The 27403-nt window shown below is 59.4% G+C and overlaps 11 protein-coding genes across 11 annotated transcripts in view; 7 read left to right on the top strand and 4 right to left on the bottom strand.

The window, feature by feature from the left end:
- The window catches only part of GGTG_08461 (arv1 superfamily protein), a 1564-nt gene extending 664 nt beyond the window's left edge, over positions 1 to 900 (top strand). Inside the window, exons 2-3 of the mRNA XM_009226301.1 lie at positions 69 to 225; positions 322 to 900. Coding sequence (XP_009224565.1) covers positions 69 to 225; positions 322 to 785 — 621 coding nt within the window. The 3' untranslated portion in view covers positions 786 to 900. The remainder of the gene's footprint in view (positions 1 to 68; positions 226 to 321) is intronic.
- On the bottom strand, positions 790 to 1999 carry GGTG_08460 (hypothetical protein). Its single transcript, XM_009226300.1, has 3 exons — positions 1819 to 1999; positions 1664 to 1747; positions 790 to 1455 (listed from the first exon to the last, which is right to left on the bottom strand). Exons 1-3 carry the CDS (start codon positions 1827 to 1829, stop codon positions 1323 to 1325), a joined length of 228 nt encoding a protein of 75 aa, XP_009224564.1. The 5' UTR covers positions 1830 to 1999; the 3' UTR covers positions 790 to 1322.
- Positions 2000 to 2111: 112 nt separating this feature from the next.
- On the bottom strand, positions 2112 to 3518 carry GGTG_08459 (6-phosphogluconate dehydrogenase). Its single transcript, XM_009226299.1, has 2 exons — positions 3381 to 3518; positions 2112 to 3313 (listed from the first exon to the last, which is right to left on the bottom strand). The coding sequence occupies exons 1-2, from the start codon at positions 3423 to 3425 to the stop codon at positions 2423 to 2425; spliced, it is 936 nt and encodes a 311-aa protein (XP_009224563.1). The 5' UTR covers positions 3426 to 3518; the 3' UTR covers positions 2112 to 2422.
- Positions 3519 to 4210: 692 nt separating this feature from the next.
- GGTG_08458 (hypothetical protein) lies at positions 4211 to 6989 on the top strand. The gene is made up of 2 exons (XM_009226298.1): positions 4211 to 4471; positions 4600 to 6989. Exons 1-2 carry the CDS (start codon positions 4424 to 4426, stop codon positions 6637 to 6639), a joined length of 2088 nt encoding a protein of 695 aa, XP_009224562.1. The 5' UTR covers positions 4211 to 4423; the 3' UTR covers positions 6640 to 6989.
- A 103-nt stretch (positions 6990 to 7092) lies between these two features.
- Positions 7093 to 9327, top strand: GGTG_08457 (hypothetical protein). The gene is made up of 6 exons (XM_009226297.1): positions 7093 to 7367; positions 7508 to 7589; positions 7671 to 7753; positions 7916 to 8543; positions 8623 to 8754; positions 8862 to 9327. Exons 1-6 carry the CDS (start codon positions 7336 to 7338, stop codon positions 8892 to 8894), a joined length of 990 nt encoding a protein of 329 aa, XP_009224561.1. The 5' UTR covers positions 7093 to 7335; the 3' UTR covers positions 8895 to 9327.
- Positions 9328 to 9376: 49 nt separating this feature from the next.
- Positions 9377 to 10719, top strand: GGTG_08456 (glycine rich protein). Its single transcript, XM_009226296.1, has 3 exons — positions 9377 to 9508; positions 9620 to 9811; positions 9906 to 10719. The coding sequence occupies exons 1-3, from the start codon at positions 9506 to 9508 to the stop codon at positions 10134 to 10136; spliced, it is 426 nt and encodes a 141-aa protein (XP_009224560.1). The 5' UTR covers positions 9377 to 9505; the 3' UTR covers positions 10137 to 10719.
- A 100-nt stretch (positions 10720 to 10819) lies between these two features.
- On the top strand, positions 10820 to 13567 carry GGTG_08455 (pentatricopeptide repeat protein). The gene is made up of 2 exons (XM_009226295.1): positions 10820 to 11622; positions 11718 to 13567. The coding sequence occupies exons 1-2, from the start codon at positions 10966 to 10968 to the stop codon at positions 13248 to 13250; spliced, it is 2190 nt and encodes a 729-aa protein (XP_009224559.1). The 5' UTR covers positions 10820 to 10965; the 3' UTR covers positions 13251 to 13567.
- GGTG_08454 (cytosolic phospholipase A2 zeta) lies at positions 13197 to 16535 on the bottom strand. The gene has a single exon (XM_009226294.1). The coding sequence runs from the start codon at positions 16108 to 16110 to the stop codon at positions 13621 to 13623; it is 2490 nt and encodes an 829-aa protein (XP_009224558.1). The 5' UTR covers positions 16111 to 16535; the 3' UTR covers positions 13197 to 13620.
- A 1438-nt stretch (positions 16536 to 17973) lies between these two features.
- GGTG_08453 (cell division control protein 3) lies at positions 17974 to 22063 on the top strand. The gene is made up of 6 exons (XM_009226293.1): positions 17974 to 18308; positions 18732 to 18796; positions 19583 to 19645; positions 19720 to 19851; positions 19923 to 20389; positions 20480 to 22063. The coding sequence occupies exons 2-6, from the start codon at positions 18793 to 18795 to the stop codon at positions 21110 to 21112; spliced, it is 1299 nt and encodes a 432-aa protein (XP_009224557.1). The 5' UTR covers positions 17974 to 18308; positions 18732 to 18792; the 3' UTR covers positions 21113 to 22063.
- GGTG_08452 (hypothetical protein) lies at positions 21936 to 24255 on the bottom strand. The gene is made up of 3 exons (XM_009226292.1): positions 24022 to 24255; positions 23480 to 23932; positions 21936 to 23390 (listed from the first exon to the last, which is right to left on the bottom strand). Exons 1-3 carry the CDS (start codon positions 24064 to 24066, stop codon positions 22521 to 22523), a joined length of 1368 nt encoding a protein of 455 aa, XP_009224556.1. The 5' UTR covers positions 24067 to 24255; the 3' UTR covers positions 21936 to 22520.
- A 484-nt stretch (positions 24256 to 24739) lies between these two features.
- On the top strand, positions 24740 to 26904 carry GGTG_08451 (hypothetical protein). The gene is made up of 3 exons (XM_009226291.1): positions 24740 to 25091; positions 25163 to 25664; positions 25743 to 26904. Exons 2-3 carry the CDS (start codon positions 25182 to 25184, stop codon positions 26697 to 26699), a joined length of 1440 nt encoding a protein of 479 aa, XP_009224555.1. The 5' UTR covers positions 24740 to 25091; positions 25163 to 25181; the 3' UTR covers positions 26700 to 26904.
- Positions 26905 to 27403: the final 499 nt, after the last annotated feature.

Here is a 27403-nt window from a genome sequence, read left to right as displayed (position 1 = left end):
CCCCCCCCCCCCCCCCGGGAACCTAAGAAAACTTGTAGCTGACCAGAGGATTTGTCACCGTTTTATAGCCTGCCATGATCCGCCTTGGGGTCCTCCTCCTCCTCTTCGACGTCTACCTCACCTGGGCGCGCATCGAGAAGCAGTTCAGCGCCGACAGTGTGCCGTATCAGGCCAGCTTCGGCCGGCTCTCGCAGCAGCCGATTGTGTTTCAGTACCTGTTCTTTTGTACGTCGTCGCCGTCCATAACCATAACCACAAGCATAACCACAACGCAAAAGACGTTCCCTGCTAACCAAAAGTATTTTCTCCCCACACCCGCAGTGCTCCTCTGCTCCCTCTCCAACCTCGCCCTCCACCTCTCGATCCGCTTCCTCACCTCGTCCCCGCTCTCCCCGCTCGCCCTCCTGGGCCTGCTGCCGACGTACGCGCGGCCCAACTCAGTGTCGACGGCGCTGCTTGTGTCGTCGTCGACCAAGCTGTTCCCGATCCTGATGGTGATCTGGGAGTACGACGTGCCCGCGGCGGCGCGCAGCTTGGGGTGGGCCGTGGTGCTCAACAACGTCGAGGCGCTCAAGATCCTGCTCGACTGTTCCTACGGCGCCGCCGCCCTGCTCGCCACGGCCGGCGCCCTCAGCCGCTGGGCCGTCGGCGCCGCCTTCCTCTGGGCCGCCGGGCTCGAGGGCGTCGACTCGGCCGGTGAGGCGAGCGTGGCCGAGGACGGGCGCGCGCTGTGGGCCATGGTCCTGACTGTCAGGGACTGGGCCGGGAGGTTGGCTACTGGGTGAGCTGGAAGGAGTGGCTATTTGTGTTTCTTATTGATTTCTTATTGATTTCATGTCTCTTGTTCTTTTTATAGCCTGGATAGCAGACGCGTTGGAATGCTCAAGGATTGTCGATGAAGCGTTGTTTGGTAGATATGCCATGCTTGAATTCGTCTGCGCAGGTATTAGGAGAGCTCGTCCACCTTCCTTCCCACAGAGGCACCCAGACAAGCCATGGTAGAAGCACACGAATACCCAAACTCGACCTGATGCTTTCCTGTACAGACAAAAAAAGAAGCCATATAAATAACCCTACCCAATTCCCAAAACGCCGCTGGATGTATAAACATGTGTAGATATGTGAGTACAGCTAGCCAACGCACATCACTGGCCGAGATAGCACGCTGGATGCCGTCGAGGCTCGCAATGTGTCCGCCAGAGTTCTGTCCCTAGATTCCCGCCCCCTTGACCAAGAAATGTCCTATTTGATTTTGAACAGGATGGTCGTCGAATATTCATCGTTTCGGTATTCGGTGTTCCGAACTCTCGCCCCCTCCTCCCTCAGTGGTGCAGGAACTCCTTCCTCAGATCGGATCGCCTCGGCACGATCAATGGATTGAGTTGGGCCAGGAAGGTGATGGCCCACATCAGGTAGCAGCTGACGAGGGCCAGGATCAGCGAGGAGCGCCACAGCCTACGGGTTCGCGCTCTTGTTAGCAGGTGTTTTTCGTCTCCGAGGCAAGCGGTGATGGCCCATCGGGGACGTTGCTGCAGGATGGAAGCCCCGACTCCTCCGTTCAAGGAGCAAATTGCAGGCTGGCCGACAGACTCGAGCGGGGACGATGGCGGCGACGCAAACGGTGACCGAGGAGACGATGGGAAGCGCAAGGGAAGGAACGTACACTTGGTTCTCCCCCTTGGGCGAAAAGAACCAGGCGACCGCGCACATGACGCCGACGATGAACAGGCCGATGAAGATGCTCCACCTGTGGTTTCCCGGCGAAGGCTCGGGGTCAGCAAATCCGGCGGCGATTGAGATGGCTGCGACGAGACGTACCCGGTCGCCATTTTGCCTGGATTCGTCGGGGTTCGTGGTGTCTAGGGCGAGGATTGTGTTTGTGCCGTGTTCTTCGGTCGGTCCGGCGTATTTCCTGCTGGTTTGCTTGTCGCTTTCAACTTTGGCCAGTTCGAATTGTCGACTTGCGAAGCTCCGAGACGGGGTGCGCGTCAGGCCTTCGACTGGGCTGTTCAATGGGAGCTCCAGTAGCACGCGGCCCACGCTGCAGCTTGCTGGGCCGCTGAGCTTAGTCAGCCATTGCACCGTGGCTGCGCTTTGGCTCCCAGTTTTCCCTTATTTTTATTTCTGTCATTATTCCTATCGTTATTCTTACTACCATTATCATTCCCCGGGATTTTGCTTCTTGTTATTCTTATTATTACCCTGCTTTTATTCCTATTCCTACTCGTTTTCCTTCCTGGTACCCATTCTGTCGTTCAGGAGGGATTGCCATCTTTTCTGTGGTGAGCGTGACGCCTTTGATGCTTTCGCATTACAATATCCTCCTTTATCAGCATTTGTAAATACAATATTGGCAATATATTGAAGTACAAAGCTCTGATCTTCTGAGCTTTTACAGCCCCCGAAATGACCGCCGTCGCGTTTACGCATCATTCTCAAATTTCAGGCCCGCCTCCTTCCGTACGGCGCCATAAATCCCTGCAATGTCGCCCTTGGCGCCCACGTGCTCCTTGACCATAACCAGGTGGGCGTCCGCCGTCTCGGCATTGCCAAGCCTGGCGCCGACCGAGCTGGCCAGACTCATGGCGTGGCGCGCGTCCTTGCGCGCCAGGTCGACGGCGAACAGGGGCTCCTCGCGCCTGTGGTAGTCGCCCGTCAGCATGCGCGTCGAGTAGGCGGCGTAGGGGCCCGGGAAGAGGTTCTCGATGAACTGGTGCAGGTACTCGGTGCCCAGCCCCGTCTTCTCGGCCAGCACGTGGCCCTCGGCCAGCTGCTCGACCATGTTGAGGATGAAGGTGTTGCCGATGAGCTTGAGCGTCAGCGCCGTCCGCGCCGGCCGGTCGCGCATGTCGATCTCGGCGCGCGCCGTCACGCCCTTGAAGTAGGCGCCCGCCCGGTCCACCGACGCCCTCGGGCCCGCGAGCACGGCAACCAGCGCGCCCGAGTCCGCCATGGCCGGGGCGCCGAAGACGGGCGCCGCCACGAACTCGGCCCCGGCCCCCGTCAGCGCCTTCTCCAGCCGCTCGGTGGTGTCCGGGTGTATGGTGGAGCACTCGACGAAGAGCTTGCCCGCCACGCCGCCCGGCACACCCTGGACCGAGGGCCCCAGCAGCGTCGCCTCGGCCACTTGGTCGTTGGCGACGCAGCTGAAGATGATGTCCGCTTTGGCCACGGCGGCAGCCAGGTCGGCTACGACTTCGGCTTTGCCCTCGGGGAGTGTTGCCTTGAGCTCCTCTGCGCGCTTCTGGGTGCGGTTGTAGAGAAGGAGAGGCTTGTCGAGATTGCCCTTTTCGACTATGTTTTTGCACATGCCCTGGAGTGATGAAGTGTCAACGAGTGATGTCGACTGGGCGAACTTGGTCACAGCGAATCGGACTTACCCTTCCCATATTACCCAGCCCGATCCAGAGAAGCTGAGGAGCCATCGTGAATGATATGTCTGTGTAGTGATCTTGAAAATGTCGAATAAACCGAGAACCCTGTTAGTCTCGGAGTTGTGATAAGGATTCCAGTTATATCCACGATGGAGGAGACCGAGGCATTATATAGCTGGCCCAGCCGTACTAAGGTTGGCATCGAGGGTTTTATTTCACCCGTCGAGTTGGCTGGCTTACAAATTGCTGCAAATGTCTGCCCAGCTCTTTATCGTTGGCCGTGGCGGGTGGGTGGGAGAATCAAGGCCGCATGTGTATGAGCCTGAGGTTCGGATACAATATACTTCCCCCACTCACCGGGAGCAGCAGCATAGAACCGGGCAAGGACGCCGGGCGCGGGGCGGCGTTTCAACGGGATTGGATGGTCGCTGCGCAAGTACACCACTGCCGCGCACAGCGAGTCAAGGTGGTACATGTACCTGCATGCCTGGTACATCAGTGAGTGGCGTGTGGCCAGCTGCGACTGGCCTCCTATTGCTTGGTGCTCTCTCACTAGCATGCTACTCAAACTAACGGCGCTTACTAGTATCGATACACTCGGTAGCCGAGGCCTAATATCATGTTTCTTTGTGTGTTGCTTTGTGGCTGAATCTTCCCTCGCTGGGCAAAGGGAGTGGCCCGCGAGCAGCTCATGCCAGGAATATCAGTCAGTCTGATCGACCACATGCATCTTGAGTCCCATGCCCTGGCTGGCACATGCTCGAGTTCTGCCAGAGGTGTACTGCCGGATCTTAACAAGTGTTGGGTGAACCAGGGGTAGCACCAGGGGTGAAAAACAGATAAAGAGAGAGAAAAAGAGGGAACCACAGCGAGAACATGGTGACGCTGAACTGACTCACCCCACGACCAGAGAATAAAAACCCAAGGCGGAACAGACCTCAACCTTACACAGGCCGGACATACAATCTCGCCCAGAATGATGGCCTAACCCTCCCCAGACGCCCTCGATTTTCTCAGTCCTCATTTCCGACCGTCATGTTTCCCAAAGAATGATGCGAAGCACCGCCTGGAATAGGGCGGGCTCAATTGCCCAGCAGGTGAGAAGCGGCCATAACGACCAATCCGACCGAGCTCCGACCTCGGCGAGCCCTGCGTGCGCGTTGGAACAGGCGTTCGCAGCACGCCTTAATTGCAAACAGCCACTAACAGCGACAACAACTTGAAGGCCCGCGCCGGTAGGGTCTGTGAATGTCGGCGCTCAAAGTCGACCAGACGGGCGGCGACATCGTCGGCCACGAGCCGCACTCATGTCTCGACTTGCGGCTCCGCCGACGCCAAAGCCACCGACCTGGGCTCTCTCTGGCCCCCGGTCCCGCGCTGGAGGAAGGAGCAGTCCTCCGAGGACAGGGATCTGCTCAGGTCCGTCTTTGAGTCGTCGCCGACGAAGCGAGACACGAAGCAGTACCTCCAAAGCTTCGGCCCAGCCGTGCTTGCTCGCTCGGCCAAACTAAAAGCGCCTGGCCATGAAGCGGCCATCCAGGAAGCCGCGGCTGCAACAACTACGGGCCTGGACGATTTTGCCCAGGACAAAATCCCCCACGTCGCCCTCGTCAAGATACGGGAGCCCCAGTCCATCGACGATGAGGCCCTCAGGGCTCTCGGGAAGACTCTGCTGCAGCTACGGGCGCTGGGAATGCCGAGCATCGTCGTCATCGACTGCGAGCGCGAGGTCGCCGGCAGCAGGGCCGAGTGGTGGTCGACCGTTGTTGAGCAGACGGAGCGTGTGCTTGCGGCCACCGGCAAGGGCCGCCACAGCCGAGTGGTCGACTCGCTCTTGGGCATTGCGCCAACCGCCCACCCCTCGTCTCGGTTTCTCGCCGGCGGCATCTTTGTCGCCTTCGAGGAGCCTTTGATCTCGCCCTTGCGTGACGCGTCCATCGTCCTTGTGCCGTCGTACGCGACTTCGACCGATACGTCCATCGCCGTGCCCATCAACTCGAACGAGCTGGTCCTAGCCCTCGCCAAGTATCTCGCCGGGATGCAGTTTCTGTCTCGGCAGGATCCGGCCACGACCGCGGCCTTGCCCCCCAGACCTGTGCTCAAGGCAACAGTTGCTAGAGTCATCCTGATCGACCCCTTGGGCGGCACTCCAGCGCGGAACCGGCCAAACGGTGCCCACATCTTCCTGAATATGACGGATGAGTTCGATTCGGCTCTTGAGGACATCCAAACGACGCCTGACCGCGGGCTGCATAAATATGGTTCTGGAGCAAAGGTTTTGTCGGCAGACTTCATACGCAAGAAACACTCTGAGAATCTGGAGCTCACCAGGAACATCCTCGCCATGTTGCCTTCCACGTCCTCCGTTTTGATAACAACGCCAGAGGAAGCTGCCAACATCAACATCACTCGCAGCAAGAGCCGAGAAATTGAGATGCCCAAACAAGACTTTGGGTTTCTAGGTACTACGGGGACTAGGAAGGCCAAAAACCCGCTCATATACAACCTCCTGACGGATCGGTCAGTCTTTTCGTCGTCTCTGCCTCTGGGCAGAATCGCAGCGTCACGGAGCCGAAAGGACATAAACGAGCAAGAGAAGCAGCTGCAGCAACAGCAGGAACATAGCACACAGGACTCACAACCTCGCTCACGGACGACTCTGGCCAAGCGCGGACTGCCCCTGACCATGATCCCAGATCCCCGGCAGCAACTCTGGGTGCCGCCGCCGCCGGGGGCGCCGCGGCTCCGGCTGACTGACACTTGCATAGACCTGCCGCGGCTCGTGCACCTTATCAACGACTCGTTCGGGCGGCCGCTGGACGTTCGGGACTACCTCGAGCGGGTCAACGACAGCCTGGCTGGCATCATAATCGCTGGCGAGTACGAGGGAGGGGCGATCCTGACGTGGGAGGCGCCGGCGGGCCTGTCGCTGGACGAGGCGCAGCGGCAGGGTCGCCTAGTCCCCTACCTAGACAAGTTCGCGGTCCTCCGCAAGAGCCAGGGCGCGGGAGGGGTGGCGGACATGGTGTTCAACGCCATGGTGCGCACCTGCTTCCCCGAGGGCGTCTGCTGGCGCAGCCGCAAGGACAACCCCGTCAACCGCTGGTACTTTGAGCGGTCGCGCGGCTTCAAGCGGCTCGAGGACTCTAACTGGGCCATGTTCTGGACGACGCCGGACTGGGACCAGGGCCGCCTGGCCGACTACGAGGACGTCTGCCGGCGCGTGCAGCCGTCCTGGGCGGACAACAAGCACATTGTGGACTAGGGGCTATGTAGGTAGACTAGCGTTCAGGCTATTATTAGGCTTGACAGGACCAAACTGCACAACATACACGTCCGTGCGAGTATGCGGGGGAGGAGGCGTGTCGGAAGGGATCTTTGCTCGTGCGCTTTGCCTTGGATGCGACTCTAAAGTCCGAGGGATGGAACAGACATCGGCCCCGTAGAAAGGGCACTTCTTGTCTGCTTTTCTCATAGCTTGATGAGATGATTGGGGACTCGAATGACATTTGATGATTCTATCCGATGGGAGCGCTAATAGCTGTGGCTAGTAGCTCGTTGTGCTCCGTGTTGCTGCTCGATTGAATGAATGACAAGAATTAGCATGCGTGATCGTCAGCACTCTGGGCAGGGCTGACCGCCTTGATGGAGGGGAAGTTAGGCTCCACTTCCCACCTTGTGCCTGCATTCCAGGCCTAAAGCCCCTCCAGGCCGTCACCCCAGCACCCATGCCACTTGGCTCGCTTGCACAAGGGCACGCCTACGTAAGAGGTCAGCTTGTCGAACCAGACGCCCGCAGTGCAGAACATCACCACCACCCAAGCTCTACGTTTGTGGCCTAGCCTCGACACCTCGATAGGTTACCCTCCATCAACAAGCCCATCTCGAGCCCGCCAGCTGCACAACATTTCCGTTCCCATACCCACCGTCCCCGGATCAGCAGCGCAAAGATAAGCCCAAGATGGATTTCGGGTACATCAGCAAGAACCTCGGGTGCGTTTTTTTTCTCCGCCGCCGCCTTGCCAGCCAGCGGCCGCGATGACGACGACGACATCGCGCCCGATTCTCGATGGCGATAACCTCGGGGCGTGTGCACATACAGGCTAACACGGCACCACGCATCTTCCACACAGCTCGCTGGGGGCGTCCATCACCCCCTTCGCCTCCCGCACGTTCCAGTACACCAAGGAGCAGCTCGGACAGGTCGAGGACAAGGTTAGAGGAGAATACCATCCAACCACCACGTGCTCTTTGACCAGCTAGGCTGACCGGCCCCTGTTGCGCCCGCCGTCTCAGACCCAGCTGCCGCCCGACTACATCGACCTCGAGAAGCGGGTCGATGCGCTGAAGAACGTGCACCAGAAGATGCTCTCCGTCACGTAAGACCCCCGGGCGTCCTGGCATACTCCTGCGCTATGCTGGAGACTGGTACTATTTTGCTAGCGCCTGTTTTGTCCGGCCGGGTTGTGGGAAATAGCCGGCGAGCAAGGAAGACAGGACCGACAACAAGGCTGACCACCTACACCTACTCCTGACTTCAGCACCCAATACTCAAATGAGCCGTACGACTACCCGCCCAACATTAAGGAGACCTTCTCGGACCTCGGCAGGACTGTCAGCGAGAAGGTGACGCTGCTCTCGTCGGCGACGTCCCCCGCTGAGGCGCAGGCCGCGCTGACGGCCCCGCCCTCGGCCAAGCCGCAGCCCAAGACGTTCTCGCACGCCATCGCGCGGGTGTCGCTGGTCAGCAGCCAGGCGCTGCACCAGGCGCACGCGGGCGCGGGTGAGGATCCGCTCGCGACGGCTCTCGAGAAGTTTGCGCTCGCCTCGGAGCGCGTGGGCGAGGCGCGCCTGGCGCAGGACAACCAGATCCAGCGCAGCTTCCTGGCCGGCTGGAACACGACTCTCAACACCAACCTGCTCTTCGCCCAGCGCGCCCGCCGCAACGTCGAGCGCTCCCGCCTTACGCTCGACGCCGCCAAGGCCCGCGCCAAGGGCACCACCTGGAAGCTGCCCACCGTCGGCGCCGGTGCCGCCGGCCCGGCCTCGCCCATCCGCGCCGACACCCACGACGACCAAGACCTCAGCCCCGAGGCGCAGGAGGAGATTGAGAAGGCCGAGGACGAGTTCGTCACCCAGACCGAGGAGGCTGTGGGCGTGATGAAGAACGTGAGTGCCACCACCCGTCTAGCTGCGCCGCCCAACTTCTCTGACCCCTATACTGACAACGCCTTCCTCTGGCGCCCAGGTCCTGGACACGCCCGAGCCCCTCCGCAACCTCGCCGAGCTCGTTGCCGCCCAGATGGAGTACCACAAGAAATCCTACGAGATCCTGTCGGAGCTTGCGCCTCTTATTGAGGGTCTCCAGGTCGAACAGGAGGCAAGTCGCGATCCGAGCTACGGGCTCCACTGATTTATTATGTGATTACTGCTTTTTACTGCGTAAGAATGGGTGGGTGAGCGTCTACTGACTTGTGGTCGTTACAGGCGAGCTACCGGAAGAGCCGCGAGAATGCCTAAACGGGAGGGTTGAGGTAGCCAACAGACGAGGCGGAAATCATTCTTTGTTGTCGAACCGAGCCACAGGAGCTGGAATGGGACATACCCAGGGGGTGACTACCAGTAAGGTCGGCTAGTTGGGTGGTCAGCCTCGGCCCTGGAGGCTTGCAAGAATGCCGGTGTGGTTTTTTTTGGGTTTTTTTGGGGCCTACTAGTCTCGACAAGGCAGTTTTGGTAGGGCCCTCGGCTTGGGACGGAGTCTACGAGTGATGCGATGGGGTGCCTCAAGTCAGCATTGGGGGAGGCAGTCACTTTGCCTGTTTGCAATCGATTTCTGTGTTTACTTCCACATAGCTCTTGTTCCGAGTTTAGAATTGATATCACTTGCCTTCTTCGAAGCCACTCGCTGGTGGCGTCACCAGCCAATGGCGCCAAGGGCGCAATTGACGTCTGCCCCACCAGCCCCGACCGCCCACCTAGCACTCCACCTTGGGCGTGCTTGGCCAAACATCCCACAGCCCCAGAGCCTCGCCGGTTGTCATATCTCGCCCGCCCGCCACGGAGCCCGCCGACACTCCTTTGACCCAGCAATCCCTCCACAACCACTGGCGACGCCCAGTACCTACGACACCATGGTGAGTGCACCCACCTAGCCGCCGTGCTTTTCTCCCTTTCGAGGCCTGCTCGTGGGCAAGGACGACGCGTGTTGAAGCATCTGCTAATCGGCCTTCCCGCCCGCTCCCCAGCTGCCGCTAGGGCTCCTCAACGCGGCACAGGGCCACGCCATGATGGTGGAGCTCAAGAACGGCGAGACGCTCAACGGCCACTTGGTCATGTGCGACACGTGGATGAACCTCACGATGAAGGAGGTGGTGCAGACGAGCCCCGAGGGCGACAAGTTTATGCGGTTACCCGAGATATACGTCAAGGGCAACAATGTCCGTCGCCCACCTCATCCCTTCTTCTCGTGTGTCTCTCGAAACTGGATCGAGCCTGGGCTGACGCTTTTTTGCTGTTTGTTCAACCTGCCAGATAAAATACCTCCGAGTCCCGGACGAGGTGATCGACCTGGTGAAGGAGCAGCAGCAGCACCAGCAACAACAGGGCCAGCAGAGCGGCTTCCGTGGCGGCCGAGGCGGAGGCCACCATCACCGCGGGGGTGGCGACCACGGCCACCGGGGTGGTGGTGGCGACAGGGGACGGGGCGGCCGTGGAAGGGGAGGCCCCCGCGGGGGTAGAGGACGGGGGGGTGGTGCACAATAAAACACTTCCCAAGGGAGGAAAGAGGAGGGGACATGTGGAAAAAAAAGGAGAACACCGCTGCGCGCCACCGCCGTTGTCGGCGTTTGCGGAAACCAACCGATGATACCAGACCTACACCGACCCACCGATCTATACCCAGAAAGGCATACAGCACACTTCCCTCGATACTGCTTTTTCCGTGTATTCGAGGGGTTGGTTGTCGTGTTGCTCGCCGCCCTGCAGTCTCGGTAAAAGTGTTGCTTGAAGTGCGGATAGCGAGACTCGGAGGGGGTGGTGACGGCCAGGAGCCACTTTGAAGGACCAAAGAAGCAGCCTGGTCTTCCTTACCGAACTGGATTTCTTCTCCATTTAACGTGGAAAGGGTGTGATCGGGACGGAACGTCCCTTTTGGTGCGTTTATGCTGCAAGGTAGTCAAGGTCAAACCAGAGTTCAAACGTTCGTGTTGAAAGTGGGCCAGCGACATTAGGAGAGGTATACCTACCGAGCTGTGTCTCCGTGAAGTATCATGGCCAAGAGAAAATAAACCAAAGCAGCAACTCTCTGCACTGCTACGACCTGATGCCATTGCGGGAGAAGCCCCTGTATTGGGCGCACGTGACCAAACTCTTGTCAGCCGTCTTGCTGGTTCCAAGATCCACAGCGGGTCCCTGGCCTGCAGCCGCTGCCTCAAGGATTGTGCGATGACGAGAGCTCCCCTGTCGTAGCTTCTGAGGATGAAAAACACGAGCAGGAAAAATGAGTTGAGGCGCCATTGTCTGGCACAGGATACCCAACCAAAGCATTGAAGTGACGGCCAAAATCCCTCAGCATGGTCGCTCCACCACCTCGATGCTGAGCACCCGCGCCGCCGCCGGCGCTCGCGCCACGACCCTCACCATCGACGGGCTATGGCACTGTCTGTGCCCCTCAGTCGACCCGGCAGCTCTCGTCAGGGCTCTGGCGGCACCCTGCGCCTTAACCCCGGCCAGACCACGCCCGCTGCAGCCCAGTCGCTGTCAACGTCGACTCTACTCCTCGGCGACCCCGACGCCCTCTCCCGACCCCGCGCACGCCCGTTCGAGCCCCAACCCATCCCCGCCGCCACCGCAAACACCACCGCCAGAGCCCGACTTCCCGAAGCTTAGCGACTTCTGGGGCCGCCACGGCCACGGCGTGGAGGACCGGGTTCAGTTCACGCTGACGCAGGCGCAGAGGAAGGTGGCGGCGGAGCGGCGCCACCTGGCGGAGCGGCGCAAGAGCCTGGAGCTGCTGCGCACGCTGCGCAACAGCCCCGACCTCGCCAACCACGCCGTCGCCTGGGCCAAGCGCCTGCGCCGCGACATCTCGCCCAAGAACCGCTCCGGCTACCACCCGCTGGCCTTTGACATACTCATACGCTCGCAGGCCAACCGCCGCGGGAGCGCTGGCACCGTGCGCCACCTGCTCCGCCAGATGCAGGACGTCGGCGTCGACCCCACCCAGGAGGTGTACGGCAGCGCTCTGCGGGTACGTTTCTGGGCCTGGCCTGGCCGTTGGCCAGTCTTGACTGGCTCTGCTAATGTCCCCCTCGCTGACACACGCGCATCACGCCTCACCCATAGGCTCTCACCATCCACCCGGACTACGAACTGCGGAATTGGATCCTGAAAGACATTGAGAAGCGGGGCCTCGGCCTCAGGTTGGAGGACCACCACAGCATCGCTATAGGTCTTCTCCGTGACGGGCAGTACGAGCTTGCGCTGGACAAGCTGGAGTCCATGGTCAAGACTCTGGTGCGTGTGCCGGACTGGGTCTTCGACGTCTTTACATATACGTTCACGGAGCTAGGCTTCTACCACGAGGTATTCCAAATAATCCAGCACCGACTGGAGCGAGACGATGGGCGCGAGCCACCCGTCATACTGTGGTATTATATCCTGGACAGCTGCTCGCGCGGGCTGCACTACGAGGGCACCAAGTTCGTGTGGAACCGGGTGGTCGAGACGAACCAGCTGAACCCGCCCGACGGCGTGGTGCTCAACGTGCTCAACACGGCGTCCGGGGCGGGCGACACGGCGCTCGCGACGCAGTCGATCCGGCTCCTGGCCGCGCGCGGGACCAAGCTGGGCCTGCACCACTACGAGCCCCTGATCGAGTGCTACTCCGGGTCGGACGAGTTCGAGAACGCGCTGCGGGTGCTTTGCATCATGGCCCAGGCCGGCATGGAGCCCGACTCGGGCAGCACGCGGTCCATGTTCCAGCTCCTGCAGCGGCTCGAGCGCGAGACGGTGGTGCACGGCATGCCGCGGCTGCTCTTCCGCGCCAAGGAGCGCAAGGAGAAGGTGCCCGTGGCGGCCGTCAACGTGGTCATGGAAGGCATGCTCCACCACGGCGCGCGGCGCGAGGCCATCGACCTGTACAAGGGCATGCGCCGCGTCTCGCCCTCGGGGCCCAACCTGGCCACGTTCGACATGATGCTTCGCATGCACGAGCCCGACCCGCGGCTCGCGGCCTTTTTGGCCGCCGAGATGGCGGCCCTGGCCATCAAGCCCGGGAGGGAGACGTACGACCACATGGTGCGCGTCTACGCCGAAAAGGGCAGCCTCGAGACGGCCCTCCGCTACCTCGACGAGATGGGCAACGCCTTCTCGCGCGACCTCCGCCGCCGCGGCTGGCTGACCCCCTCGACCGCCGTGACGCTGCTGCGCCGCTGCATCGCCGAGGAGCACGCCGCCACCTGGGCCATCATCGAGGAGTGCGAGGCCCGCGGCCAGACCATCGCAAACACGGCCCGCAAGATGCTCTGGGAGAAGTCCCGGGCCGACGGCGGCGCCAGCTCCTGGGGGCCGCCGCCGAAGCGAAAACAGCAGCAGCAGGAGCAGTGGCCCGCCAGGGACTGGGTGGGCGGCAGTGGCGCCGCCGAGGCTGCGAGCGGCACGGGCCAGGCCGAGGAGAGCACCGCCCAGAAGGTGGGGGGTGATGCCGCCCAGGCCGAGAGCAGTACCGGCTCTAGGGACACGGCCGGCACCGCGGAGGACTTCTTCGGCCCGGTGGACCCTTCTCCCGGGAACGGTACCGCCAGCGCCGAGGCGGCCTCGCCCGCCACAGACGGTGATGCCAGCGGTGAAAACGGACCTAGGGGCCAGGACAGCTAGGTAGCGAGTTGGGTATATGCGGAGATGTATCTGTTGGGGTAATATGTCGTCTGGCGCTTGCTAGGCTCACCAAGATGTATTATCCACACATCTTTCTCCGCCTGGCCGTTTCGTCAAATAAACAAGCAAGCTCTCCCCGGTTGTGGCCTTTTACTCAACCGACATGCCGAGCTCGAGTAACAAAGTGGCCCGCACCCCTCGCGCAAGGGGCGGGGAATGTGGACGGGAGTGAGCCCCATCCTGTTCCATCTAGCCCAGGTATATCTATATCTAGGCCCAAGGCGGACACCCAACATAAAAAAAAACATAGGTTGTACAAAAAAGGTGCCTGGTACATTAAACTGCCAACTTGAACACACCTAGTCCGCCCTCAGCTAAAGTGGTCACCCTCCCACTCACCCAGCTTCCCGACGTCCCCCCGCCTGAGGAGCCTGCGGTACCTCTCGCGGCGGGCGGCCTCCTCCCTCTGCTCGCGCAGCCTCCTCTTGCGCTCGTAGACGGCGCGGACCGTGGCCCTGATCTGCTCGCGGCCCTCACTGTAATTTGCCTTGGCGAGCGCCACCACCTTGTCGACCTGGTCGGGCATGTAGGTAAAGTTCCACGTGCTCATGTAGTCGCTCGAGGCCGGGTCCACGTCGGCCACCTTGTCGTTCGGCAGGAACGGCATGTACACGACGGCGATGCCCGCGTCGGGCTCCATCAGCCTCCACGAGTCGCCGTCGCCGTCCGACTTGATGGGCGGGGGCGGCTCCGTCGACCGCTCCTGCGTCGTGCCGACCCAGACCGTGCAGTAGCCCAGCGTCCTGGCCGCCTCCTCGTACTTGTTCTTGCTCTCGACCGCCTCGCCGTCGTGGCCCATGGCGGCAGTGGCCTCGTCTTTGGCGACGCCAGAGCCGGAGCCGCCAGGCTGCTTGGCGGCCTGATGGTGCTGCGCGTCCTGGACCTTGCGCTCCGCTTCGTCCGTAGAGCTTGCGCTCGCCTCCTGCAGCTGCTTGGCTGTCTCCTGTGGCGGGGTCTCCTCCTTGGGCCAGCCGATACCGACGGGCCAGCCCTTGATTCCTCTCTGCCGGGCATAGCCGTCTGCTACCGACAGCCAGTTGTCCGTCTTGATGTCGGCGGACGCGTCGAACGCAATGATGACCTCGACATTGCGCCCCGGGCGGAGGAGAGGGTAGATGGGGAGGTTGTTGGACATTCCAGCATCCATGAGCTGGATATACTCGCTTTTTGGCAGGCTGGCCGGGGCCGTCTTGGGTAGCTTTCCTTCGCCCATGCCGTAGACCGGGTTCGGGAGGCTCGTGGGGTCGATGGGATGGACCTTGCTGAGGTCTTCGTTCCGGCCCGAGATGGCCTGATCGATGGCGGCAAAGCCCGACATGCTCTGCACGAGCGGCTGGATCTCTCTGTAATAATGGCTCAGCGTTGCACAAAAGGCGCTGCCAAACATGCCGAGAAGCAGCGGCATGCGGATCTCTGGTAGGTGGAGGCCGCCGGCCTGCGGCATGTCCTTGCCATCACGGAACCTCCTGCCCATGGCCCACGTTGGGATGCCAGCCTCGAACTCCTCGCAGAAAAACTCATAAGGTGTGATCTCAAACCACTGGAACCAAGCTTCCTTTTTCGCCTTCGCTTTAGATTCCTCGGATGCCGAGGGCACCTCAGCGGGCGAGTCGACATCGACATCGGGAATCTCGTGCCTCACGGCCGTGTATATTGGCAGGGGATTGGCGCCAGCACGGACGTATTGTCTCTGGTGCGAAAGCTTGAAGTTTTGTTCGTCGACATCCAGCTCACCCCTAGGGACCAGAAGTCTTGCTGCAAGCAGAATCCCATATACGTCGACGAGGCCGAAGTCAGCCTTGGGGTCACCCTTTAGCTTCTCGATCAGGCCGCTCAGGAGGGGCTTGTTGGTCGGGGCCGATACGAGGGCTGAAAAGGCGGCAGGTGGGAAGGCGATGTGGACGCTCAGGCGAGCCTTGAGGTGGTCGATAAGCTGGTGCATGTCACAGTTGGTGATTGTGGAGAAGTACATGCTCTGCAGCCAGCACGATCCGCTGACGCCTGCCATGTATGTGACGCAGTCGAAGAGGCCGTCTTCGGAAGCGGCGCACATGGATCCGGCACCGGCGACAAGGGCCCGGAGACCACCCCCAGAGCCGCAGATGCCGATGGTCGGCATGTCGTCTGGGTGGATGTCCTCCTCGGCGAGCCCGAGGTACTTGGCGAGAGCGACCCTGGCAACCTTCCTCCTGCGCTCAAGAAAGCTCTTTTCGTCGTCACACAAATCACTCGAAACTCGGACACTGGCCGAGTATCGTATCTCGGGGTGGACAGACGGATCGTGGGCATCGGCCCACACCTCATCGGCGAGAGAGCCAGGGGCCAGAGAGAGCTCGCGCTGGAGTTTGCGAAGATAGCCCGGCAGAAGTTTTGTCCACTCGGGCAGGATGAAGCCGACAACTGTGGATGTGCCCCAGTCGCCCTCGGTCATTTTCGAAATGCCCTCGAAGCTGCTAGCAAAGGTCGACCAAGCACCCTGTTGGGAGCCAGCCCCCCGGGCGTCGCCGTTGCAGGGTTCCGTCACAGGACACCACGTAGGAGCGGCCTTCGTCCCATGCCTCTGCATGTGCTGGAAGTCGTCTGAGGGATATAGTGAGTAGACCAGGAGACCTCCGCCGACGAGCAGCGGCGCCAGCGGGGTCCGGTGGCGAGGGGTCGACGGCCGCTTGGCGAGTGAGAATACCGGCCTGCGACGGATATAGCCGAGGGGTACGACCCCTGGTCGCATGGATAGTGGCCGAGACGCGGCTAGGTGTGCCAGGCCACCGGGCCTGACAGCGGCCCGCACGAGGCGAGCCATTTGCCTGTGCCGCGCGACTTGGAGGGGTGGATGGCCAGACAGACGAACACTCGCTCGCGTGCTGATATCAAATTGCGCTGAGGGGCAGAGCGGGCGGCGCAGGCGGAGGAAGCAAATAAGGCGAGCCTGTGGCGGGCTAGTCACTGTTGGGTGCTGATCATGTCTGGATCCGGCTTGGCTGCATCGATAGAGGAAATCGAGGGAAGGCAACGCGAGGGCAACGACAAGGCAAAGATAGGCAGGCCCAGGCTGAGAGGTAAACGCGGCAGGGGCAATGCGATGTGGGCGACACGCGAAAGCTGCATTACAGTGAACAAGGTAAATTGCGAGAGGATGGAGTGTCAATGATGCATCTGCTTTGCTTTTGTCTGGGGAGAAATCAACGATATTTTCCAGTCCGTCCCAGCGCCATCGCAGGGCTGCAGTCGCAACAGCTGCCCGTGTTACTGACATCATCGACGTCGACGGGGTTTGGCTGGGGCCGCTGACTGATTCTTCCAGAACTTGGCCAGGGCCGGGCTGCTGAGCCGGGCAGCCTGAGCCCATGGGAAAAGGAACGGGTGGCGGATACGGATTTTGATGGGGCCGGCTGCCGAACAAAACCATGAGATTGGCCAGCTATGGCGCAACAAGTGGGGCCGCGATGCAGCAACCGTTTGTCGTCGTTTCATTGCGACCTCGAGGTGCGAGGTGTCGACGGCAGCATGGTGGTTGTCAGACAATTGGGGAAAAAAGCAACAAAAAAAAAAAGCTTGCAAGGTCTCTACCCCAGCCCACCCACCAGCGGTGTTCCCGACATGTCAGGATTGCAGCTCACTGCAGTGTGTTCAGTTCAGCCAGTTCAGTTCATCCGGCAATCGACCACACGCCGTCCATCCATTCAGACAGAAGCAAAATCCCGGGTCCATCCATCATCGTTGTTTTCACTTGGTGGCGCCCACGCCCCATCTAGATCGCTCCCCAGCCCCCGTGTTTTGCCTTGGAGAACACAGATCATCATCTAGGAGCAGAACACAGATCACCACGCCACATCTCGGCACGGTCGACGGCTGGAGTCGCATTCTAGACGTCTGTGAGATTGCAGAAATCAGGGACCACCGCAATGAACCAGGCCAAAAGGGGCCACATGAGTGCCGGCAAACGACCTGAACGGGCGTTTCATCGAAGAGCCACCACAGACAGGGGCGTGTGGAATCCAGCCCGTGACGGCGGCCCAGGACATGGAAGGCCTGGAAGGCCGCACCTGGTAAATACCACCTCACAACCGGCCTGCCGTAGGTACCCATTTGAAGCCCGCCCTGAAGCGATAATCGCCTAAACCTTTGTGTCTATGCCGCGCTTGTCAGCCAGCGGCTGCAGCATGGGAGACGCAGGAATGTTTGCATTGTGGCATTCAAGGTGGTCGAAGTGCAAAAGGAAGAAAACAGAAAACCCAATAGGCAAGGGGCGCCACAGAACAGACGAACGGGAAATCGGATACGCCGATCATCTCTCTCGCATCCCGCGTCCGTGCCTCGCCTGCCATTTCAACCCAAGCAACCACCGACGTACCCACGCACACAAGACGGGGAGCGGCAGCCTGCAGCCTGAGGCCGCAAAACAAAACAACAGCTCAATGCTCCGATTGCTGGCGCTGTGGTGATTTTGATGTGTCCGTCAGGGGTGCAGGCTGGGCCCCGCTAGCGAGGATTGGACTTTGATGCCGGGACCACTTTGCGGGCGTCCCCAGCCGCTGATTGGCCACAGCCCTCGAATTCCTGTCCAACTGGGAGCACCCCAGCACAGGGGACCAAAAGGGACCAGATGGACCGCCAGTGCCTGCACTCCACGCGTGCACACACCCGTGCCCGTGCCCCTTTTGCTCTGGGGCCCTGTTGAGCATCCGCCCGGCTCCTATCCCAACTTTGGCAACCGTCGCACCCAAATTTCCTGTGGAATTAATTGTCCTCCTCTTCCAGACCTCCCCGTCCCGACCTCGACCTCTCCTTCCTTCTGCCATCACCGCCCCAAGAGGAATCCAGCTCTCGACCTCTCTGCCGAGTCCGCACCTCGCAGAATTCACTCCTTCGACTCTCCTTCATTGGCAGTAAGCCTTCTTATTTCTAACTTAGCTTGGTGTAATCGCGCGTGCTGCTTCCTCCCCTGCCATATCCGTTTAATACGTGCCGCCCCAGTCAAGAACTCTCCTGGCTCGTGTGGTAGGTTGCAAATTTCCTGCCGCCCCTTTTTCTGCACCAAAAAAACCACCACAAGTTACAACGCGACCGCTCCTGCTTCTTCTTCCTCCATCTTCCATCCTCAGCAACCCGCCTTCCACACCTTCCCGCTTGCACCAACCCTGGCGCACATCCCAATCGCATCAGACCGCGCCGACGACCTCCCCAACAAACCACCGTTCGTCCTGCCCCGTATGCTTTCCTTCTCGTGACGTGTTGGCTGGCTTTGGCTTTGGCTTTGGCTTTGCGGAACGGCTTCGTCCGTCACCATCATGACCTGAGCTCGAGTGACGAAGCCAAACAAACCCAGAAACCCATAAAGCCACCTGCCCCAACAAACCCAAAGGCCCTAGGTCTAGCCCTAGCCCTTTCCTTCCTGTGCTAATGCCTGTGTTTTCCGCTTAGAATCGCACCTTCCTAATCACAGTCCTCGTTTGGAATCTGCCGATTCTTCACAATCTTCAAAATGGGTAAGCACCGTTCGAGTCTCTGCGCACGCGTGAGGAAGCCACGACGAGAGAGAGAATGCACCTGGCCGTTTCTGCCACATCCCATGGACGCTCGACACCCTCGGCCGACCTTCCTCCAAACCCTGCTGGGTTTCCATCCGCCTTGCACATCGCCTAAGCTGGCACCAGGCATGGTTTTTCGGGGTCTCGCAAGAACAACAACGCATCAGGCGGACGACGACCGGACCGCACGCCCCGATACACATCACAGCACTTCACACTCTTTACGATTCTATCTGGTATTCATAGGGCTAGGGCCAGTCGCCCTTGCACTTCCGATTGGAAGCCGTTTGTCCCTTGCCAGTGCCCTTGGCTGCTGCTAGCTTCTGCGTTGGCTGTTTTCTTCGACTCCCGCGGTCAAAATGCATTTCGATCTGGGGCATCACTCCAAGTCACGCACTCGCAGCGTCCAGCTCGAGAAGGACTTCGATTTGACAGAAGCCGCATCACGGGCCTCTGCAACCAAGGAGAATGCGGTCACCGCAGTCGCCCCTGTGCCATCGGCGCGGTCCAGCAGTCTTCCTGGCTTGAAAGACGTCAATGGTGCACGGCAATACCGGAGCATGCTGGACGTGGAGGTTCCCCCATCTCTAGGCCCCGTCAAACCTCTCGACTACGGCGAGCTCTACGTCAACGGATCCAAGCTTCCAACCAGTCAGCCTCTCTCGTCGTGGCTATTCTCGTGTTGCGCTGATTGCTTAGCTCAGACGATGTGTTCAGCCAGATACTAACTTGGGTGTTTTGCAGCTGCAAATGGTGCTGCCGGCTCGCCGCCCCAGTCCAGGGCGTCGCCAGTTCCTCCACCTAGCGGTACGTTATTACCACACATCCAGCCATGCTTCCCGTTGTCAGCAGCGTCCCGACTAACTCGGTGAACCAAGCAGTCCCTGCCTCGAACGACGCCCGCAACATCGTCCGTCGGAAGCTGACTGGCTATGTCGGATTCGCCAACCTTCCCAACCAGTGGCACCGCAAGAGTGTCCGGAAAGGCTTCAACTTCAACGTTATGGTCGTTGGTAGGTTCCAGTAGCCTCGACTTTTATAACCCGCCAGTCGCTTCCGTGCAGAGCTGACATGTGGATTGTAGGCGAGTCCGGGCTAGGCAAGTCGACTCTTGTCAACACCCTGTTCAACACTTCGCTTTACCCCCCGAAGGAGCAGAAGGGCCCTAGCCTCGACATCATCCCCAAGACCGTCACCATTCAGTCCATCAGCGCCGATATTGAGGAGGCCGGTGTCCGTCTACGACTTACCGTCGTCGACACTCCTGGCTTTGGTGACTTTGTCAACAACGATGAGTCATGGCGTCCCATCGTGGACAACATTGAGCAGCGGTTCGATGCCTACCTGGACGCCGAGAACAAGGTTAACCGGGTAAACATTGTGGACAACCGCATCCACGCCTGTGTTTTCTTCATCCAGCCCACAGGCCACTCGCTCAAGCCTCTGGATATCGAGGTTATGAAGCGTCTGCACACCAAGGTCAACCTGATTCCCGTCATTGCCAAGTCCGACACTCTGACCGACGACGAGATTGTTGCTTTCAAGCACAGGGTAAGATGGCCTATTCAATGACATCTAGGCGCTGCTATCTGCACAGCTTCCTAAATGATGAACCTCGTTGCTAACTGTACTCTTCGCTAGATTCTCGCCGACATCAAGCACCACAAGGTTCAGATCTTCGAGGGTCCCCGCTACGAGCTCGATGATGAGGAGACCATCGCCGAGAACAACGAGATTATGTCCAAGGTCCCCTTCGCCGTTGTCGGCGCGACCAACGAGATCACAAACGCTGATGGGAGGAAGGTCCGAGGTCGTCGTTACCCTTGGGGCGTCATCGAGGTGGACAACGAGGAGCACTGCGACTTTGTCAAGCTGCGCCAAATGCTCATCCGAACCCACATGGAGGAGCTCAAGGAGCACACCAACAACATCCTGTACGAGAACTACCGTACCGACAAGCTCATCCAGATGGGTGTGTCGCAGGACCCCAGCGTCTTCAAGGAGGTCAACCCTGCTGTCAAGCAGGAGGAGGAGAGGTCGCTGCACGAGCAGAAGCTGGCCAAGATGGAGGCCGAGATGAAGCTCGTCTTCCAGCAGAAGGTCGCCGAGAAGGAGTCCAAGCTGAAGCAGAGCGAAGAAGAGCTGTACGCCCGTCATCGCGAGATGAAGGAGCAGTTGGACCAGCAACGCAAAGATCTGGAGGACAAGAAGTCGCGCGTCGAAAGCGGCCGTCCGATTGTAGAGGGCAAGAGGAAGGGTTTCTCTCTCCGTTAAACCGGCATGGCTCCCCTCTCCCTCCTTTGTCCTCCATGACCATTGGCCTTCTCTTTTCGCTCATGATGCCCGCAATACCACCAAGCCAACGCTTCTTTCCATTTCCTTACCTATTCTTTCACCTTCGGCCTCCCCCACTTTAATCACAGCCACTTTATTCTCAAACAAAAATACCCTCTATAAGAAAGGACAGACGCGGCGTTTTCTAACCCAAGGTGCGAACGGTGTTGAGGAAAATGAAACCCAAGGAAGAGAAAGAAAAAGCCCAAAAGCCCAAGGCTCCCGAAACCCCCCTGTTTGGTCGGAGCCCCATGCTTTGGCGGTCGGTCTTGAACACTTAGGGACGATATACTGTTTGGCTTTGATGTTTTTTGACACATTCCGTCGAGCAACCATTTCCTTTTTCTGTTTTTTTCCTTATCTTGTTCTCCGTCATACCCAGTGCATCACGGTGTCATCCCCTCCTCGAGGGAGTAGCCTCGGAGTCCGGCTTGTCTTGCAGCAGTGAAGTGGCGGTGGACATTGTATCCACCCGCCTACCTCGTTACCGCGTTACACACCGACCAGTCTGTCTTCCCAGGCCACGTCCCAGCATGCGACTACCCCACCTCCTAGCCAGATGTTGTCAGAACGCTGGCGCCAATGGGGCATGCGAGAATGGGCTCGGCGAGCCATCCAGGTGACATCCGGTTGTTTGCTTTGGAGGGGCGACGACAACCAATATCTCTGTATTCTATCATTGGCTCTGCTGGATTACGCACCGGAGGAGTGAGAGGATTTGGGTCTCAGCCTTTGTCGCTTCTGTCATACCCTCGCTCGACCACAACGTGGGTGGTGAGCCTGGCAATTGCCATACCACACTTTTCCTTGGTTTTTGCGGACTTCTACCCATTTTGCCCCCTCTAATTTCCTTAGTTCTCATAGCTTTTCTTGTCTGAATGCAAAACGATGTTTCACATCACTCCTGGTGTCTTGACTTGGATGTGCCCCTGATATTCCGCCTCTACAATCTGGTCGTTCGGGGTGCTGCCATGGTATACACAGACAGTATCCTCGGAAGTCTTGGTGATATCCCTATGCCCCCAAAAGACACTGGGCAATGTTGTTTGTGTGAAACTTGCGACGATGGCTGGTGTAATCATCACCGGAATCGGCTAAATCCATTGTAATACAGGTACATCTACATGCGGACGCGGCGCATTTTTTCCCCGGAACCACCTGTCGGGCGGAGATATTATATATACACGACACATTGGAGTCTTGGACGGTGGATATCTACGTCACGACACACGCTAGGGGGCACAGAGCCGGCAAAGCAACAGCTGCAGGGCGCGTGAGGTGCGGTGTGGTTTCCAAAAAAGATAAGAAACAAGGAAGGGGGGTGAGGGGAGTTGAGAGATCGGGTCGATCATCTCCTCCGCAGGTACCAGTTGAAGCTGAGCTGGCCCAGCATCTCGGGGAACGGCGTCGGGACCTCGGAGTGGCCCTGTCTCGCGACGGGGTGGCGCAGGTAGACGGCCGAGCAGATGTTCTGGTTCACCTCGAGGTACCTCGGGATGAAGGCGAAGGGGGGCATCCAGGGGCGGGGCTCCCAGGGGGTGCGGTAGGGCTTGGACTCGTCGTGCGGGTTCTCGCGGTACTCCTGCATGATGAGCTCGAACCGCCTGCGCTCCGACCTGCTCAGCCCCCTCTCGTCGCTGACGGCGTCGAACGCCGCCTCGATCTCGTCGGCGGTGCCATCCGAGGGCCCCGGCCTCGGCCGCGGCGCCTCGGGCGAGGCGGGGGTATTGTTGGGCGCCAGGGATAGCTGGTTCAGCACGTCGGCTAGGTGCTCGACCGGGATCTGGTCCGACGTGACGGACGCGCGGCCCGACTGGGATATGACCTTCTTGACCTCCTGTTGGAAGGCGCGGAGCTTCTGCTTGCGCTTCACGCCTAGGCTACTGTCCATCTCGATGATGGACTTGGCCGATTCGAGGAGCTTCTTGAGGTCGCCCTTCTTCTGCTTCACTGCTGCTGCCTCGGCCTCGGCCTTGGCTTCGGGATCCGCAGCCTCTGCGGCCTCGGCCAACTCGCCCTCCTCGGCAGCAGCATCCTCCGACACCTCCGCTCCCTCCTCCCCCTTCGCCTCCGTTTTTGGCTTGTAAGGGCCCTTTTTGCCCAGTTTTCGTTGAAGCTCGGTCAAGTTGCCCTTTTGCTTGCCGGTTGCCAGCAGAACCATGTCGGGATCGACCTGAAACATATCGCCAGGGTTCAAGAGATAGCTAGGGTGTGGCATCTACAAAAAAAAAAAATGTTGTGTTAGTGTCCTTATTTCTCTTAACGGCCAAGAGGAAGAGGCAAGGAAACGAGAGGTCCCGTGGGCACCTTTTTGCCATTGACCTTGACGCGGCCGTGGACAACAAACTGCTTGGCCTGCCTGGCGCTGCTGGCGAACATGGCCCTAAAGATTGCCGTGTCCAGGCGCCTCTCGAGAGGCGCATAGGCCATCTGCATGTACGGGGTCGGCCTGTCGCCGTTCTTGCTGTTGGTCCGCTGGTCCCCCCACAGGCTCAGCTTGCCGGACCCCCTGCCGCTCGCCTGCTCGGAGCCGTCGTGCTGAGCCATGTAGCGGGGGTCCATGTCGACGACGGCGTTGAAGCGGCGGCTAAACATGCGCTCCCACTTGGACTCCCGGATGTGCTCGCCGTGGTAGGCCCTGCTGCGCGCCTTGGCGAACCACTTTTGCTGGAAGAAGGTCTTGCTGGTCAGGGACCTCTCGTGGATCCTGAGCTTGGCCAGGTTGTAGAGGTTGTATTTGTTCCATGATTGGCGCACGTGCTGTGTTTGCGGTTCCGGGTCAACGGCTTGGTCTCTGTGACGGCACATGCCAGGGAGGGGAACTGGAACTTGGGCTGGCAGCAGCTCACCGCGCGCTTCAGGCTGTACAGCCTCGTTGACCTCCTCAATCTCATTTTGGGCTATGTGGGCGCCGTGAAAAGCACCGTCGGCGCCTGGTGCAGAGGCCGGGACGATTCCGGAGTCGGGACTTGGCTGTACTGTTGGGAGGGGTTGCCGCCGCGCTCTCCTTGTGCATGGCTAGTCGCAGCGGGCTTCCTAAAATTTTGACCCTCTTTGAGTGCCTCACGTGAGCTCGCGGCTTCGACGCTCCAGCTTCAGACATCAATTGAGCTCTTAGGCTTGAGTACCCCTGTCAGAAACGCGACCAGGGGCCTGTCCAAGTGGCAAAATGGCCCGAGCTTCCTCGACTACAGGCTGCCCCGCTTGAACCCGTCCCAGTTGATTGGCTAGGTTGTCAGTCGTGACAGGCCCGAGCCTCAATTGATCAACTGGTTTCGATGTGTGGCATTTTTCCAATCACCCAATAGACATCTCTTCATATGTAGTCCACCTACACGCCCTTCCTATTTCTTATCCTGCTACTCTCTCATCTTCCTCAGCTAGGTCTCTCTATTCTCATCCGTCCACACTCCATTGTTCGGGACCTGCATGGGGGTGTGGGTGGGTTCGATTTAAGCGGGGCAGCGGGAATGGGTGGCTGGTGCGCTTTTATCAGTGGGGTTGCATGGCTTATCCATTGGGCGCAGATTTTTTTGCCTTTTTTTTTTGAAGCTCCGCCGCGCTGCTATTGTCCCCCAATTGCTCCGTTCCTATTCAGTTTTGCGACAATAGGAGCTTTTGGGTCCTTTCAATAAGTACAATAGCTCGGCCTCGGATTGTGTTGGTCTGAATAGGCCTTGGTGGGATATATAACCTCCTCCTCTCCCCTGTGCCAACGGCCTCGATCAGTTCTTATACTTTTGATTTTCCCAAACTTTCCAAGCTTCCCGTTGTGACTCTCTCGGCAAGCCAACCCCGCCACACTTTTCACTCTTGACCCCTACCGCGCAAGGCGCACCAGCAATCGACCTGCACCAACTCCCCTTACTTTACTCATAGGCGCAAAGTCACACGACAGGCCCCTACAGTCATAAGAACGGTCAGCATTTGTCCTCTTCACATTTAAGGGCATACCTGGACTCGATCGTCAGTTCTGACAGCTCCAACCAGTCCACAGATCAATTCGACAATGAGTGACGTCGCGCCCAAGGTTGAGGTCGCGGCGCCGGACGCTGCGGCCGCCGTCAAGGCTGAAGAGCCGGCTGCCATCAAGGCGGAAACCTCAGACACCCCCCTTCCTGCTGCTTCGGATGCCGACGCTGTCAAGGCCGCCGAGAAGCCCAAGACCGAGACCGCCGTCGAGGCTGCTGAGGAGATCGAGACCGAGGCTGTCAAGGAAGCCAAGGATGAGCCTGTCGAGGAGGCCAAGACTGAGCCTGTCGAGGAGGCCAAGACTGAGCCTGTCGAGGACACTGCTGCCGGTACTATTGAGGAGGCCACCAGCGATTCGCCCGAGGATGGTGTCGAGGAGGAGAAGGGAGAGGATGCGTCGGAGGAGTCGGCCAAGATCCTGAAGACCACAGCCAAGGAAGACAGTGATGCCGCCAACAACAGGAAATTCGACGCATCCCTCCTTCCCGAATCCACTGATCCTGCCGAGATGCGCAAGCAGGTACTACAACCCTCTCCATAACCCCTACCGCCCCCAACCCACTCCGCTAGAATCAATGCTCTGACAAGCTTCCATCAGGTTGAGTTCTACTTCGGTGACAGCAATATATCGCAAGACAAGTTCTTGTGGGAGAACACAGACGGCTCCAAGAAGCCAATCAAACTCAGCATCATCCACAACTTCAAGCGCATGCAGCGTTTCAAGTCGTACGAGCAGCTGGTTGCTGCTCTCCGTCAGAGCGAGATGCTCGTGATCGCCGGCGAGCCAGGTGAGGAGACAGTCGCGCGCAAGGAGCCTTACGACCCCGCGCGTGGTCATAAGCCGACCCTCCGGACCGTCTACGTCAAGGGATTCGGCGACGAGGAGCCCACGACGCAGATCGACCTCGAGATGTTCTTCAACAGCTTCGGCCTCGAGGTCGAGGCCGTCCGTCTCCGGCGCACAGACAAGAAGCTCTTCAAGGGATCCGTGTTTGTCGAGTTCAAGACGGACGAAGACTTCAAGAAGTTCCTGGGGCTAGACCCCAAGCCCAAGTGGAAGGACCACGATCTGAAGATCATGTCCAAGGTTGACTACTGCGAGGGGAAGAACGAGCAAATCAGGGCTGGCCTCATCAAGCCATCGGCCAAGAAGGCGTTCCGGGCTGGTGTGCAGCAGCCAAGCCGTGGTCGGGGCCGTGGCAACTCAGAGAAGCGCGAGTGGAAGGACCGCCGAGATGGCGACCAGAAGCAAGGCTCTAACAACAGCCGGGGTGGCCGTGGGGGTCGTGGGGGTCGTGGTCGGGGTGGTCGGGGTGGTCGTGGCCGTGGCGGACGTGGCGGCGGCGGTCGTGGCGGCCACCGCGACGGCGACCGGGATGGACAGCGTAACGGTGTGAAGGAGGAGCACAAGCCCAGCAACGGCAACGATGTCAAGCCCACCATCCACTCTTCTGCGCCCAAGAAGGAGGCCAACGGCAACGGCAAGCGGCCACGCGACGGCGAGGCATCGGGCGAGGCGCCGGCGGCCAAGAAGATCGCCACCGGTGACTCATGAAATTACAGTTATGACACGACATCCCCTTCCCCCACGACAATCTCGATTTCCGTTGCATATCCTTGTCGCCATCTCATACCGCGTTCTTTCTCAAATTCTTATTATGTTTTCTTAGGGGTCAAGGCGTTGGCATGACTGGAATTTCCTTTTGAGGCACAGTTGATACTCCAACTTTGTAACTTGGCATGGAGGAGAAAATATCATACAAATTCGCCTTTGATGAATCTTGCGAGAGTAAATGAGTGATTGAAGAAGACTTTCGTTATGGGCGAGCACGGGCAACGTCATCCCAAGGCTCTTGGGCCTCAGCAAGCTCTAGCGGCAGTTCAGACACCGAATTCCCGAGCTTCGGATATCTGGCCCCTCCACAGCAACGAGAGAAGGGGCCAAGATTTAATGCTGATGGTATCTCTCTGATGGGACCGTCGACGGTGAGAATAAGCAATGAACCCCCAAGCCATACGAGATACGGAAAGGTCGGGTGGATAAATTGCGGTATACGGTATTCCCATATGTGCCATATTGCCGTCGACATAATCGAGGTTACAACGCATGCAGCAAGGTTGTGGTGGGTTTATATGAAGCAAACAAGCTTTTCTCCGCGGCGAGATGGAATGACACAAACCGTGGGGGCAGAGACGCCGAATCGGACAGCAGCGGGCTCGCCCGGCCCGTTCTGCAAGTGCCCTGCTGGCGGGCGGGGG

This window comes from Gaeumannomyces tritici (assembly GCF_000145635.1).
Source record: "Gaeumannomyces tritici R3-111a-1 unplaced genomic scaffold supercont2.4, whole genome shotgun sequence".
Classification (NCBI taxonomy): domain Eukaryota; kingdom Fungi; phylum Ascomycota; class Sordariomycetes; order Magnaporthales; family Magnaporthaceae; genus Gaeumannomyces; species Gaeumannomyces tritici.
The sequence above is the reverse complement of the archived record's forward strand: the minus strand, read 5'-3'. Positions and strand labels throughout refer to the sequence as shown.